This window comes from Phoxinus phoxinus, assembly GCF_949152265.1.
Source record: "Phoxinus phoxinus genome assembly, chromosome: 21".
Lineage (NCBI taxonomy): Eukaryota > Metazoa > Chordata > Actinopteri > Cypriniformes > Leuciscidae > Phoxinus > Phoxinus phoxinus.
In genome coordinates, this window is record NC_136896.1 from 14,978,173 (window position 1) to 14,994,998 (window position 16,826).

General features: G+C 38.3%; 1 protein-coding gene across 1 annotated transcript; it reads left to right on the top strand.

The window, feature by feature from the left end:
* The first annotated feature begins 7,361 nt into the window (after positions 1-7,361).
* ormdl3 (ORMDL sphingolipid biosynthesis regulator 3) lies at positions 7,362-14,919 on the top strand. The gene is made up of 4 exons (XM_079596407.1): positions 7,362-7,702; positions 7,925-8,138; positions 9,375-9,526; positions 10,948-14,919. Exons 2-4 carry the CDS (start codon positions 7,965-7,967, stop codon positions 11,081-11,083), a joined length of 462 nt encoding a protein of 153 aa, XP_079452533.1. The 5' UTR covers positions 7,362-7,702; positions 7,925-7,964; the 3' UTR covers positions 11,084-14,919.
* Positions 14,920-16,826: the final 1,907 nt, after the last annotated feature.

A 16,826-nucleotide genomic window follows, 5' to 3' on the forward strand; every position in this document is an offset into this window, starting at 1 on the left:
GGTCAAGGCCGTAAGGCCACGACACAACGGACTGGCTGGAAATGAACTTACGATTAGAATCTCAAGGACTCAAACCCCTGAGTGCACCGCGATGGTGCGAAACCAGGACAAAAGCCAGAGATGCTTGACATAGCTTCAGCACAAACAAGGCCGTTCCCTCCAAGCATGGCCATTGTGTTTCAGAGGAAGTCTTGATTCTCGTATCAATCGCACTTAATGAATTTACTGAAGTGGGCCCTAGAGCATGGAAATGAAATGCACTAGCAGATCAATGGGAATAAAGAGACTCGCCCGGAGCTTTGACCTCTGGGTCAGGAGTCTCTCATCCTCCCTCATTAAGTCATGTTTGTGGACACTCCTGCTTTTTATTAGGGCCAGGATAATACATCACCCTACACACCCACAAAGTAGCCCTTATAATCTGGAAAAGACACCCTTTTGGCTTCCTGTGAGTGGACAGAAGATTCAAGCTATTGCAAATGACATAAGCCAGTGAGTTAAAACAGGAGCAACGTGTACGTTACACCAATAAGGTGCGGTCACATTCCCGGCGAATTTTCGCAGGCGGAATCCAGACATTTCAGTAGGAATCTATGCAATTTGGGAATTTCACTTAAGGGCGAAATATTTCCCTGCACAAGTTTTGCAACTGGTTCAAGTTGGTCACATGGAATTGCTGCGTTGACCAGCAGAAAGATGCCCGGTTTGAAAGTGACTTCGCTGTGAGTTCTGCTTCATATATCACTAGGGTGGACAACAGACCTTTTCTGCCCACGAAATATCACGGAAAATTCTCTAATGTGACAGCACCTTTAACATTAGCATTAATCCGTATGTGTTTGCTTGCTGCATTCGCAGGGAATGCAGAGACATACACAGAGGATCCCTGTGGTGCAGGTTTCTAAGGCGACCCGAAAACGGCCGTAACCAGGTCCGGCTCTTTCTCAGGCTTTCCTCAAAGAGGGACATGTGCAGACCCCCACTATCCCTCTCACACACACACACGCACACACACACTCAATCCGGACAGTGTGGCCGGACACAGGCAAGCAATAAAACCTGGATTAGCGGAGTGTTCACACATAACACTAGAGCGAGAAAGTTTCTTAACACGCCCAAGCCCACCCTCTCCTCACACACGTCTCTCCTCTCTTTCATTCCCTCCATCTCTCCTTCTTTTGTGTCTGCGTCTCTCCTCCCTCCTCTTCCTTTGCCCCTTTCTCTTCAGAATTTCATTGTTTGTTATTACCATGTTAGAGATAAAGGAGGTCTGAGGAATTAGCTTGTTCTTACAGTTGCAGAGAAAATCCGCTTAAGCCCGCAACCCCCTAAATTTGCGGTACCCAGAAGCCCCTGCTCTCGGGATTTAACTAGAATGCGTATCTTTGTGGTAGGGGGAAAAAATCATTTTGTAAGGTGCCAACAGGGCTGAGATGGAGCAGTCCGACCCGTCTCCGGGCCCCCGTCCCTGCATCATGTCCTGGAAATGGGTGCATTTGTATAATATCACTGCTTTTGTCCCTACTTTGTAAGCTGGGGACAAAGCCCAGACACTCCTCCACCCCTCCCCGCTCATCTCCCACCCCCCCACCCCCCCACAAACAAACCTTTTTCATTAGAGCAGCAAACACTTTCTCCTTCAATAGCCCTGATACTACACATCATCCCCAGCATCTCCGCAGGACCCGAGCGCTTTAAAGCGCCTCTCTTCTCTCAGGACACAGAGCTCGCTTAATTAAACCGCACTTAAGCCGGACAAAAGGCTTCGTGCAGGTCTGGGCGAGCCCGCAGAGAGTATTCATGGCTGTCGTAAAGCGAAAGCCGCGCGAGAGAGAGCTATATGCCAGATACTTTGTTCACACAAGATGAAGAGTCAACAGCCACCCCCACGCCATTTCTCTCCTAATAACCACCTTTAGAAAGGCTCCGTCCCTGCACAATGCTTCTTCGCTCCCCTCCTCTCGCTCTCAATCACCCTCCAGGACAATGCCTAAAGCTCCGCAGCCCCCCAGGAACCTCGGCCCCACAACAGACACCTCTTTTATTGAAATTCTTTGGTGTTCTAATCCTCAGCTTCCTCTATAGGACAATAATGGAGTGTCAGTACTTTAGCTTTTTCCAGTGTGGCTATCATTAGACCAGCTTGGGTCACAAGCCCTCTCTTCCTCCTATCTCAGGTTTGAAATTATTTTTGACTTGGAGTTACTGAAGCACGAAAATGAATACATTACCAGAGCATATTGCATATTTCGGGGTACTGTTATCCTTACAAAGAACGGTGTCTGGCACGCATTCTAAAGCAAATATCAAATCAGACATGAGAACCATAGACCATATTTATTTTAAGAGTGCAACAGTCCAAACCCCAGGCCCCAGACTAAGATATTGGAGTTTTGAATGAATGGATTTTTTTTTTAAAGACTTGTGGAAATAATGTCACATACTGTATGTGTTAAATTTGACATTTGGGGATTGAAGGTTTGTCTATGTCAGTCTAAAAAAGTAATGTCAAATTTTCACAGGATTCAAATGAAACGCAGAATGGAAAGATTCTTAACACGGTTTCACTTTCAAGGGTTGAAATTGAAAATTCTACGGTTTGTTCTCACATGTCAAGCAAGTAGAGCTGACTTCCGTGTTTACCATATTCAGTGTATGTGCGCTGATCATTTTTTTGTGTGTGAATCAAATCTGTTCATCTGTAACAATTGTGTCTCTTCAGAAGACAGCTAAACTGCTCAATTCATATGGATTACTTTCATGTCTTAAAGGACTTTTTGAAGCATCGAGGTTTTGGTGGAATGGAGGGACAAACATTTTATTACATTAAAAATAGGCAATATGTATGTGTGTTTTGAAGATGAATAAAAGTCTTATAGGTTTGGAACGACATCAGAGTGACTAAATTGACAGAATTTTCATTTTTGGGTGAACTATCCCTTTAATACTCAGATGACAGTAGCTGGACATCTTAAAGGGCTATTTTACGTAACAGTTACTAAGATTTCGTCATCATTTACTCACCCTCATATACCTAAAAGCACCATAAAAGTCCATATGATTTGTGTGCTATATTCCTTCTTCTGAAGCCATACAATAGTTTTGTGAGAAAGTTCGAAAGTTTTCATCTCCTCTTGTTAGTTTATAGAGGAAACGCGTTTCAAACGACATTAGTTTCACAATCATGGACTTTGTGAAAGTCAAAGTCCATGATGATAGTCATTAACTACAGATGAATCTTTTTTCAACAGACCAACTCAAAAAAAGATTTAACACTTTAATTAATCAATACAAAATATGCATGGTTCATATATTTGTTAGTAACTGAGAAAAGTATAGAAGACGTCTTTAGGCTTATTCGTCTGAAACAATTAAACATTAATAGGCTATAGGCTATAGCACTTTATAATACAGATTATTTCAAAATAGCTTAACAGTAAAAAACAAAAACAAAAACATGGCTGCATGGTTCATCAATTATGAAACTACTTCCATTACAGCTATAAAGCAGCTCTACAGAAGACAGTGTCATTATTCTACTCAATTCAGTTTTTGTTTCTCATCCGATAGTGTCATTATAGTTAGATTGACAATATTTTCTGATTATTAATTGTCATTGAGCAAACCAAATGTGACAGAGGCAAGGTTCTGGTCACATGACTCTGTAAAGGTGAATAAAAAGAGTATAAATTGCGAGTATACAATATTTTTTTAAGCAATTCTAAACCATCAACAATGTGTTACTGACATCTTCTGGTGTGTCTCGGTACTGTCACACTTTTATCTTTAACTGTTTAAATTCTTATGCTCAGACTGGAGACATATTGACCAACTTGTATGGTTTTATTAGCATTAGAGGTTTATTTAGCATTGGTGGTGTCAGAATGACATTACAATAATTTGAGACTGCTGTGCTCCTTAAACCCATCAAATCCTGTTATTTATTTGGGGAAAGTGGAATCCGTATGCTAACATGCATTTTTTAAGCTGGAATCGGTTGGGATTGGCTTGAAATATTTGAGGCATGCTGCTGGAGAATGTTCCAAATTCTAGTTAAAAACCTCTGGGGCAAATATGCGTACGTTTGTAAGAACATGCATGAACCGTCAAGCAAAACTTTCATCTTGTATAATCTAGTATAAATTCCATTAGCTGTTGTCTTCTGTAAGACGAACAGTAGTAATTATGGAAGCTCTTAAAATGAAATAACTTCATGCCTCTATAACACTTTAGGATTTTCATGCTCATAGACTCATCAAAAACCTCAATGTAACATCTGTTAAAAGAAAAAGTAAAAAAATGAGTCATTTAATAAGGCCACAGTTTAGTCTCTGTCATAATGGCAATTGGATCTCATCTGCAGCCAGTGATTTACTCTGCATAAAGTCATCATTTAAAGGTTAATTAATGTCACAAGTTTTGGCCCTCAGGGGACAGAAAGACACAATGCTGCTGCAATTCTATAGGAGACTAAACGTAATCTTGTCTTGAAAGGTAGCCTGCTTCCAACAGCTGAAGGAATCACATCACGTTGGGAAACATAAATCTTCGGGCCTAAGGGTTGCATTGTTAAAGAATATCAGAGGAGCTTGTTCTGTGCTCCAAGATATAATTTAACAGCTTTTAAAATGTAGTTGCTCCCCGCCAAGAGCATTGCAAGAGTAAGAGCAAGAGCGGGAAGACCACAGCGCTTTGAAGTTGTGTGCGTTTGTTACGGTATAATCATCAGTGAAGACGCTCCCATGTCATTCAGACACATGGCTCACGTTTCATTTCCTACAGGGCAAAATGACAGAGTTTGTGTAGAGCTACATTTCACAGTAAAGGAACATCTTTGTCTCAGAGACTAAATAATCTATCTTAAAAGCCTATTAGTAGCATTAAAACCTATTTATAGCGTTTGTTTTGGAGCATTAGCTTCACGTTATGTGCAATGTGTAGGATGGAAAGGACATACTGAGATGTGCAATATTGCGGGACTATAGCAACAATTATGACTATACCTGGAAGTAATTCTTGAAATATAACAAAAAACAACTCTTTACATGAAGGGCATTAAACAAATTGCTAAATAAATATATAAATAAGTGAATGAATAAATAAATAAGCAAAAAAAAAAAAAAAAAAAACAACAACATAAAAGCGGGTTTCAGAGGCATTTTCAATGTGAACGTAATATAACAAAAAGGAAAGAGTTCAGATGAAGAAATAAATTAGTTATATACTAGAAGAATAGGAAACACTGATATTAATGTCTCAGTACACAATAGAAAAAGACTTAAGCTTACCTCTGAATGTAAAACATGAGACGTTTTAGTTATATCCTATAACTTTTCTCACATATGTTTTAATCTGAAATAGTTCAAGAACACAGTATGTATTTAGTTATGGCAAGCTGTTTTAGCTTTTAATGTTCCTGTGTTACTCATCTTAATGCCATTTTTACTGGTAATAATTAAATTAGAGAGCTCTTCAATTCAGTTCTTACAAGTAACTATTATGATAAGAGAGCTCTCGTATTCAATTATAGAGTTCTGCAATTGCATTTTTACTAGTACCAATGGACTCTATGCATAGTTGCTTCTGTATTTAGTCTCAGCGCTGTTTCAGTGCCTACCATTTCATTGAGCGCCGTCAGCATGGTTTTTACACTCGCTGCTTGCAAGATCTTCCACAGATTATGGTGAACTATGTCAATAACGGCATTATAAATTAAACGGTTACTTTTTTCAGTAACCAGTAATCAAACGAATTACTGTTTCATCAGTTACAATGCCGTTAACGTTACTGACAATAAAATGCATCTTTACTATAATTGAGCTCACTGAATCGGTTTTCATCCGAGTACTCTCTCTCTCAGCCACCGGACCTGCAAAGTTTTTTCTCTGGTGTGTGTGTGTTTATGATATGATATGAGGCGCCGGACTGGACAAAAGCGAAGCGATGTCAAACTGTGATATCGCGTAGTAGACGAGCTGAGGCAATCACGGGACGCAAGTGTTTGTTTTCGTGGTGCAAAAGTTCCAGTGCGTTGCATATGTTTCCCTGCGATGCTGCCAGGGCTAGACTCTGGCTCCGGGCAGTTGGTTGGCCGGCCATCAACCACGGACACATCTAAACTATCAACTGTGTGTGTAACAAGCATTTTTTTCGAGAGAGCTTCGAGAACTGGAGAATGGTGGACTTCGGCCTTGTTCACCAGGTTGCGTCTTGCGAGTGATGCGGTACCAATGGTGCGTTCAAGTCAAGATCTTTATAGATTACCATGACAGAATATGCTAATTGAAGATAGTTAACTCCACATCAGCAACATAAATTCATGATCTAACCTTTCAGAGACGTCCTGTTGCATTCTACATGTTGTCATTTCTTCTTGAGTCTCTAAAAAGTGTACTTTTAAAAAAAAGTAAAATGCCCAACACTGATGATTCCGTATGACCATGACATGCATGTCATTAATTTTGTGCATTTTTCATTTTCTAATAAGGGTCAGGTGACAAGAGAGATCAGCGTGAGGGCGAGTCAGAACAGCCACATGGCAGACAAAACTAGAAAACAGAGGGATGAATTTATTGTTCATATTTTAAAATTAAGTTTCTATGAATTTTATAGAAATGCAGGCATGACAAGTCTATTCAGAAGAAAAGTTTAGCTCGTTTAAAAGGAAAGACTTTATGCATATATCTTAACATTTGCGGTCCTTCATTTATTATTATTCTCTAATTGAAATAGTAAAATTGCAATAACGACAAATAATGCTGGGAACATTAAAAGCTAAAATGGCTTGCCATATAGGTAAGCAAAATGAAAATCCTGTCACCGTTTAATCATCTTTATGTTAATCCAATCAGTTATTCTTTCTTCTGCTGAACCATAGACTGGAAAACACAGAAAGAAAAGTTAGGAAGAATAGGAACTGACACTGCATTTCTCCTTTCTCTCTCACTGCATTGAAAAACATTCAAAGTAATTGGTGACTGTTTTGCACTGTTTTTTTGTTCCACAAGAATAAAACTAAGTCATACAGTTGACAGTGACAACAACACGAGGGAGAGTAAATGATTACACAATTTTTCACTTTAGGGTGAACTGCCCCTTTAAAATAATGAAAGCATTGAAACTTTCATAACGGGATACAAAGTAGCCTATCCGTTGCAAAATCCTGTCACATTTGAACTTGTTATTACAAAACAGCCATTTGTGAATACTACATTATGTATAATATTTCGTTTAAATAAACTACTATACCCATACATATCTCTATTTTTGCATAATCGCCTAATCTCTCCTCACTAGCACTTTCTATGACGTTAGGGGGCGTGCGCCTTTTCAGCAAATTATCAACGCATCATATGCTGATTGGGCAACATCCTCCACGTGACGCACACCATCCAATCGCCGGCTATAACGATGAATACATTTCCATCTTTCTAAAGGTAAATTCTGAAAAATGATGACGCGAAACGATGAAGTCTTGCTGTGTTGTCACCATCTGTTTGCACAGGAACAAAGTGCTTCAAAGCAAACATAATGAAATAAACAGACGTGTCAAGCGAAACAGCAAGGCTACATTGCAGAAAGGCTCCAGAAAGGAAGATATCCTGATAACGTTTTCGAAACGAGGAAAATAGCGCTGTTATTATTTTCGTAAGGACTATTGTGAAGTTCGTGATTCGTGAAGACTCTTGCGCAATATTGTACTGTAAGTGAACACTTACACTTGTACTGCTTTGTCCTACTTATAATTTTAAATAACAACAATAATTGAACAGTATCAGAAGTTGCTTTTCCACACTCTGCATATTGATGGTGATTTTTACAATTTGTTTTATGACTTCTTGTAGTTAATGCGTCTAAATGTGACTGAACTTCATGTAATTCTAAACACACATGTGCATTTACACTTGCTGCTTGTCTGTGACAGTAAGTGCGCAATAGTTCTCGTGTCCCTCTTCTGCGCGAGGATGAACGTGGGCACGGCGCACAGTGAGGTGAATCCAAACACGCGAGTGATGAACAGCAGGGGTATATGGCTTTCATATGTGCTTGGCATCGGCCTATTACACATCATATTGCTCAGCATTCCCTTCGTCAGCGTGCCTGTGGTCTGGACCCTCACCAACCTCATCCACAACATGGTAAGAGCTGCTGAATGACATGTGACAACATGTCTCATGTTAGAAAGTTCATTACTACAGCACTGCAATAAGATTTTAGGTCAGAGTGGTTGATTTGTTAAGTCAAGTGGTTATCCAACACAGTGCCACAATTGACAAAATAATACTGAAATGTCTTTAATATGCCATGCATGACTTCATAGGCAACTTCATGGGCTCAACATATGCAAAATTATTCTCATGGCGTATTGACTGAAGATAACATTTTCATAGATTCATGCTTTTGGCTCGCAATTAATTGCACGGAACAAATTGTGCTCAAACTGTTTTTCTCCTCACTGCAAGTGAACCTATTTTATATAGTTTTATATACTATTTTATACACGTTTATTTAGTATTTAATATAGCCTAGTTGTCTTAAGGATACAACCTGTCAAATTACAGATGCCGACATAAACATGTGTCAAAATGACATTTGAATTTGTGCTGTGTAAAAGATACGGAAATCATTTCCCCCCTCCTATTTACAAATACATTTTGTTGTGCTATCCTAAAGGCCCGTTTATACTGTTCGCCACAACTATAAAGTTTAATAATAGCTCTAATTCTACGAGAATGGGGAAATCCACACCAGAGCTATAGCAATAATGATTTCCTGAATAATCATTGACAGCCACTTAGAATCGATCTAGAGCTCAAGCATTTAAAGTGGCAGATAACCTCACTAAATCATAAATAGAACCTTATCATGTGTTGGTTTTGGTGCTAATTTAGTTATTGTTATAGTTATCTTTATTCTTATCGTTCTTCGTGCGAACCGGCCTTAGCTACACTTCTATAGTTAGTAGCATTGTAATTTCCTGCTCTCTGTGACCCATAACTGACCAGCAAACCATTTTGGGTCACAAACCAGCAATTGAGAACTCATAGTGTAAATGTAGCACATGCTTTCTTAAGAAGCAGAGGTTTGAAAAAAATCACTTGTTTTGTGACCGTCCCCAGCTGCAGGATCTCTGAAATGCCAACTTTTTTTTTCTTCTTGCTGAATTTTGGCCTGTTAAGTTGCTGACTCCAGGTTCTGTAATTTCAGCCAATGGCGGACTTACAGAGCCGTCCTGTATCGCCTTTCTTAGTCGTCCTGCTCCCAAAGCAGATCAGCTCTTGCTGTTGTCCTAAGAGTTGCACAACATCTGCTGATAGAGCTTTGAAGAATTGTACCAAAGGTCATGATGTTCTGTGACTGTCTTTCTGTTGTAGTGCATGTATATCTTCCTACACACGGTTAAAGGAACGCCGTTTGAGACTCCGGACCAAGGCAAGGCCCGGCTACTGACCCACTGGGAACAGATGGACTACGGGGTCCAGTTCACCGCCTCTCGAAAGTTTCTCACCATCACCCCTATTATACTGTAAGAGTGTTTGCTTTCACTCAGTGCTGTTAGGAGCTTCATTCTGTTCGTCACGCCAATTTGTTCTGCACACGCACTGTGAAGGCTTTCACAGCTTGCACTGCATGGCCATGAGCAAGAGGCAGTGACGCTGACTTCCTGTGGTGTCTGCTGGCAAGGAGAGCCGGATTTAGAAACATTTAGTCAGAAATTGAATGGTGAAAAGTGGATGTTACATAGTAGCAGTGTTATTTTAGTATTTATTAATAGTAGCTTTTTAAATATTTCTATTTAGCCTCAATTTATTTTAGTTTTAGAAACTTCTGCTTATTTCAGTTATTATATTATATTATTAATTTAGTGCTGTCAGTCAATTAAAAAAATATTAATAATCACAAATTTTTCAGTAATTAAAATGCGATTAATCACACCTAACATTAAAGTTTTTAATATAATATTTATTTATTTTGTAAGACTTTCACATTGAATCTCCAAAATAATCTAGAAACAACATAAAAATGATATACTTAAAATATTTGTTTAATGGCATCTTCTTTTTACGAAGCACTATGAATGAAGGCCAGTATCACTGATACCAGTACTGATACCGATGTCTCCATTAAATGGATTTTCCCCCTCAATTTTAGCTATTAATTCTAGCCCTTCAACATAACAGTATCATTGAAAGCTATCAAATTGAACATTAATAGGCTTTAGAAAATATAACAATTTCAAATTCATGTGAACTTAAAAAAATCTTCACATTAACCCATTGTAATAAATGTCACATTTAGCAGTGCCTTTAATATATCATGTCTTAAAGCTTAAATCTTTTTATCTACTGGTCCCGTCGAGCCAGTTCAGATTTTTACATGCCCTGCTAAAATGCACAAAAAAAGTTATTGTTTTCATTGTTTTTGACCCATGTAACTTTGAAAACAGTGCTTTAAGATTTCAGGTCTAACAGGTCAAATCAAACACTGTGCAGTCTTCACTGCATACATTATAAATTGAATAAAGATTAATACTTATTAAAGCTACAAAGGTGAAGTCAAGAGCAGTGCGTCCTGTTGTTCTTTGATTAACATTAATGACAGACAGCAGCAGGTTTATTAGGCTGCGTTATTAAGACACGTTTTGACTCGTTTTAATGAGTTTTGACCGCTCTAATTATTATATTATATTAAAAATTATTTTTATCTTTAGGGTAACGTGCTATTAATACTAACTATGTTTACTAATACTACTATTGATTTTGATTTTAAATCATCTTTTTGTAACATTGTTACAGCATGAAGAAACCACATCCTGTCTTCCCATTAGCTGCAGTGTTGTACTGTGCTTGCATGAGCAACATCTATAGCCTCTGCATCTGTGCATCTCATGTTGCTGTCTGACATCTGACTTGATCTTGATCTTGTCCTTGTCCTTCCCCTCTACAGGTATTTCCTGACCAGTTTCTATACAAAGTATGACAGGGTCCACTTCATCATCAACACCATTTCCCTGCTCACCGTGCTTGTCCCCAAACTTCCCCAGTTCCACGGGGTCCGTCTCTTCGGAATTAATAAGTACTGATGAGGTTTTGATCTTCGACACAAGAGGATGTGTTGACACACAGGTCGCTTCATGACTTACCCTGTGGAAATAAAAAAAGGGAGAAATTTAGGGCTTCTTCGGATGCTCTGCTGCTTTGCGGTCAAACTGGCCGAATAATCTGCTACGGCATCACTTTTATTGATGTTTTTTCTATAACATTTGCTAGATACAAACACATTTGTAGGACCACCAGCAGAATTCAGCAGTTGAGGGTCTCTGGAGATGTTAGGACCTCCGTTCTACTTTGTTGAAACGGACAGTGTTGCTTAACAGCATTATGTACGTCATGTGAAGCCACATGTTAGCTTTGTCACTTTGGCAGAAATGCTGCGTTGATGCAATGAATCTGATGGGTCAAAATAATCTGGTTCATCATGTCTTCTTAACTGTTTTGGTGGCGTGAGTCAGCATGTCCCAATGTTCAGCACTGGGGAAAGAGAAGAAAGGTACTCTGTTCCTGAAGAAAGAGTGCAAGGCTATTTTTAGCCCAAGTGCAAAAAGACTGATTTCAATCCCATAGTTGGACATTGTCACCCTGTCCTGAGAAAACTTCTGTCAGCCTTTTATTTCAAACCTTAAAACACATTTTTAGATTCAAAACAAAACGAGTTGAATTTTAAATACGGTATGATTAACATGTTTTAAACAGATGTTGGTTGCAGTGATATATCTAGTGTGTAACCAGAGCCCTAAAACCTTTCACCCTTTTATAACATGCACTTAATATTGAGTAATAAAATGAGTTAGCTGGATGCATGGGAATTAAAAACCTCTAAAAGCTCTGGATGGGGAGCACCGGTACAGGGAATATTGGATTGGATCCTTTTTTTCGCCATGAGAGAAACTGCAGTTGACCTTTGGATCATAATCCGTCTTGTTGGACTCTAATGTACTCTAATGTAGCTCCTGCGCTTCACGTCCCAGTGTGTGTCAGGAAAACTTAAATGTTAATGCAGTTTACCAAAGTACAGAATATTTCTGTGAAGCATCAACAAAAAATGTGAATAAGATGTTTAAGTGCTTATCATTGTTTATGGCCAATCACCATGTTCTCTTTTAGCATGTTATCATTATGCTGTTTCAAAAAGGCAAAATGCAGTGGCTACACTGAAACAGAAAATTTGCCCTTTTTTTGCATTTTAATTAACAATTTAAGCAAACCCGAGTGCAAACCCATCTGCCACAATACAGATAATGGTCTAAAAGACCAGTTTTCAAATTTGATAAACTACTGTACATACTGCATTTTGCGAACAACAGAATGGACCGGTGGACCGATGACACAGGTCCTGTGCTGTGATATGCATTTTGCATGACATCATTTCTAATCATTCATAATTATCTTCTTTTTTTTTGTGACAAAAAGTTACATTGGAATGATGTATGGTCTGTGACTAACCTCACAGACGCATTCCTGGTACTTACTGAGCAAGATTCTGAAAAAGTTGCTTTGAAAATAGTCTCATACAGCATTTCATAATTTGTCATGTTAAGTAGCAATTTGTCATAATGGTGTCTCTCTGTGATTTTTGTTTTATTGCTGCCTCTCTTCGATGTTATGGATTACAGTCAGACCAATTATGTTAACAGTAATCCTGCATACGTGGAGCAACACCTTATCTAGCAAATCAGTTGACCTTGAATCCCATATTTGTTCTTATCAGTTTGCTTTTGTTTGTTATTCTGTTATACATTTCATGACAGATGCTTGCTTAATGTTGACATGATCAGTATTTGCGATAATACTTACTATTATTACAATGATAGAAACGGTATTATTTGCCCTCACATTAACGTATCATTTGTAATCCGCCTCACTGCAGAGTTGATTACTTCAGACTTGATTTGTTGACAGTACCTTTTGCATTCTTGTTTATTTGCTTAATACAATTGCAGGTTAACATTGTGACGAATGATTAGAGTTCATTTGTTCATCAACTGGGCTTCAGTTCTCATTATTTGCAGATGGTTTGAGACTCATTTGACCGGCTGCATCAATATAGCTAAAGCGATGCTCCCTGAAATGTGATTTCATCACATACTGTATTAGTACATTTACACAGCTATTTTGCCTTTATGATTGTTAGAGTAAATACCGCAAGCTATGGGAACTGTGACAACAGGAACTCTTGTGAAGTTGGTCTGTGGTGGCTAGCTGGCAGGATGCTGATGTCAGGGTTCATGCTGGGTGATATCAGAGCCTTTCTTTCTTGTATAGTGAAGTATAATGCTTTTTTTTAGGAGCAACAGAGCCTCTCGGACAAATAGTCAGTTTCTCCTGTTTAAGTTCACACAGTGATTGTGATTGCAAAGCAACTCCCATAGCAATTTACTTCAGTAACTGCATGACGTGATGCTGTGCCAGGTTTAACAGCAGAGGAAAATCTTATCTCGTGACTGATAAAGCTTACTCATCAGTTAGTGATAGATCACGCAAAAATATAAATTATTTCATCATTTATTCACCCTCATGTCATTACAAAGCTGAGCTTCTTTCTTAAGCAGAACAAAAGAAGATATTTTGAAGATGATTTCAACTTTTTTTGCCCATACAATAAAAGTCGACGAGGTTCCAACAACATTGGACTCCATTAGCTTTTATTGTATGGAAGAAGAAAAAATTATTCAAAATATCTTCTTTTGTGTTCTACAGAACAGGAGTGGAAAGTAAATGGGGACAGAATTTTCATTTTTGGGTGAATTGTCCCTTTACCCTAGATTAAATTATAAAACTGACATTTCTAAGGTGATTTCCTCTAGTTTAACAAACAAAATAAAAACTATTTGAAGACAGCGACACTATAAAGAAAGCAACACGTCAGTATTTTAGCGTGCAACATGAGCCAAGGCCGTGCTCTTTGGGCTGTTACCGAAAGCCAGCCACTTTTGAAACTTTGACTGGGTGAGAGTGAGGCCTCATGTGTCAGTTTCAGTTCTCCATTACTAGCTCCAGCCTGTCAACATGTCTCTCCCCTCAGTGAGCAGATCCATTCCAAAACGTGAGGTGTTTCCTTCCTTCTTCACTCACATTTTACTGTTTTACCGGCATGGTCTTTTTCACTATCATCGTTTTTTTTTACTATCAAAACTGATCGGTAGTGTATGAGTATGGAGCAGTTGTTGATTTTATGTTGGATCATGCCAACTTGGATACTGAGAGCAGGTGTATGTGTAATTACAAGTGATGGTCTTTACATATTAAACTTAAGGGTTTAATTGTACGTCACTAAGAAAAAAGGTTACACTTTATATGATCTAACTATAAGTAACTTTCCAACTACATGTCAACTAACTCTTAGGCTTAGTAGACTGTATCAGACTGTTAGTAGACTTTATGGTTGGTGTTGGGATTTGGGTTAGTAGAATACGTTTACTAGTTGGAAAGTTACTTATAGTCAGAATGTCTGTTGGAGGAGCATCACAATAAAGAGTTAGCAGATATTAAGCAGACTGTCTACTAATACTCTGATGAGAGTTAGTTGACTTGTCTTGTAGTTGCAAAGTTAGTCATTATTCTAATTATGGTAAAACCAAATCATATGAAACATTCAGTAGCTACATTGGGCACTATTTTTACAAACATTTCTTAGTGTGGTAGCTAGATGTTAAAATATGAGCTGTCCAACTGAAATGCTTTTAATTATCCGTTTGTGTTATGTCATACATTTGAATTTGAAAGGAAATGTGTTTTGTTCTCCCCTTTATCATGCGGACATGATGTGCAAACATCTGACATATTAAGCTGCAAACGAGTACCTGAGTTGACCACTAGGTGTCAGTGCAGCTTCTGCAATAAAAATACTTTTAGTGCAGATAATGTGCCCTTGCCGACTAAATAATTTACTGATAACTATTCAGTGTCGTTTGTGGTTACCACACAGACAGAATGAAATGGGCATTGATTTTTTATTTTATAGATTTTATTAATCCTTCCGTTTTTGGATCTGACTATGATTGTCAGGATATTGTTCTCTTTGCAGGTTTCACAAATAATAAGTAATTTAATGTAGTCTCATAATAATGATCATCTTATCCTGTGGTGTCTTTGATAATCTGACTTTGAAGGCCACGGTCATATTCCATGCATAGTGGTCTTTAAAAGGCAATCTGCCAATTATTATTATTATTATTATTATTATTATTATCTTCTGTCCCAAATGTAAAAATGTTAATGTCTACGGTATAGCTTTTCTTAAAAAAACGAAACTAAACTTAAATGGACATCAATGTATGTAGGTCTATGTAAATTGTAAACGTATGTAAATAAATGTATAGGCCTATACTGTATGTTATAATAGGCTACGCTTTAAAATGCAGCACTAGTTCTGTAGCCTGTAACAGGGGTCCCTACTCCATCTTCACCAAGGAGTCCTTGGCCTAAAGTTTGAAGACTCCTGTTCTTCTTGATTACACTTCTGCTTTGTAGTATGCCGTGTCTGTTTCATTCAGCAGGGGGCAGTATATACTACAAATTGACGCTAATCCAAAGTGGCAGTTGCCACCTAAAAATAGGATTTGCCCTAGGCCTAGAGGATAAAGGCTCTTTATATTCATTACATTTTAGCCTAGATATTTAGCAGATGTAATTTTTTATTTTAGTGAGTAAATTGAATTGCTGTTAACGGATATTTTGTCACCTTGGTTGGTTTACTATTTAACATTTGAATCGGTATCAAGGATAATGCAAGACTGTGTGATCTTTCATTTGAAAATACACAAAGGCTGCTTTATCTTTTGCCACCCACAGCTTTCATTCTGCCTTTCTTTATGTCCTCAAATCCTCTGTCCTTGACTTTCTTTAATTCTCTCTCTCTCTCTCTCTCTCTCTCTCTCTCTCTCTCTCTCTCTCTCTCTCTCTCTCTCTCTCTCTCTCTCTCTCTCTCTCTCTCTCTCTCTCTCTCTCTCTCTCTCTCTCTCTCTGTCAGGTTCTACCCATCAGTTCAGTCAGCTGGATGGGAACATGGCTTAAATCTGTGCAATGGGAACACTGGGAACCCCATGGGTTTTAAAATATTCCTCACTTTCCTCTGCAATGCGTTGGCATTTGAAGTTGCTCCTCTTCTGACAGAAACGTGATCTCTGTGATTTAAGGAAACTCACTTTGAAAGGAAGCACATGTTTATTAAAAAAATCAGCTTTCAAAGCTCAGGATGTGAAATATAGATGCCCTGTGGTGTCTTATAGCTGTTTATGCTTGTGTACAAGTGCTTTTTTTAAATAATATTTATTTAAATAACCCATGGACTGTGAGGACTATGTGATGATTGTGTCCCCCGTACATAAGGGCATGCAGGAGACTCGGACACTTCAGTCATGTCCCACTATCCAAAAAATAGAACTACTAAAGGGGATGTTGCACTGAATTATGGATATATAGTTGCCCCTGATTAGGTGCAATAAACATGAAGAATTGATCCCTCCAGGATCTCTATGATGGAGAGGACAACCACTGCTTTGGAGAGAGACCTAAAAACATGATTTTGGGAGGTAAACTTAGTGGCTATGTGTCACATTGTTTGGCATTGCCAACCGTAATTAATAACAGGAGTCTCTCAAGGTGCTATCACATTTTGCGGGCAAAAAGGTTCATTGTGTATTGATATGAAGCACAGCTCACACAGAAAACACTTTCAAACTAAGGAGCTTTTTGTTGGTTAACCCATTGAATTTCTATTGAAATGTCTGGATTTTGCCAAAATTTGCCAAACAATGAGAAATGTGA

Coding starts and splice junctions, on each gene's coding strand:
- ormdl3 (XM_079596407.1), top strand. CDS start 7,965: ATGAACGTGGGCACGGCGCACAGTGAGGTGAATCCAAACACGCGAGTG. Junction 8,139..9,374: donor CCAACCTCATCCACAACATG/GTAAGAGCTGCT, acceptor TTTCTGTTGTAG/TGCATGTATATCTTCCTACA. Junction 9,527..10,947: donor ACCATCACCCCTATTATACT/GTAAGAGTGTTT, acceptor TCCCCTCTACAG/GTATTTCCTGACCAGTTTCT.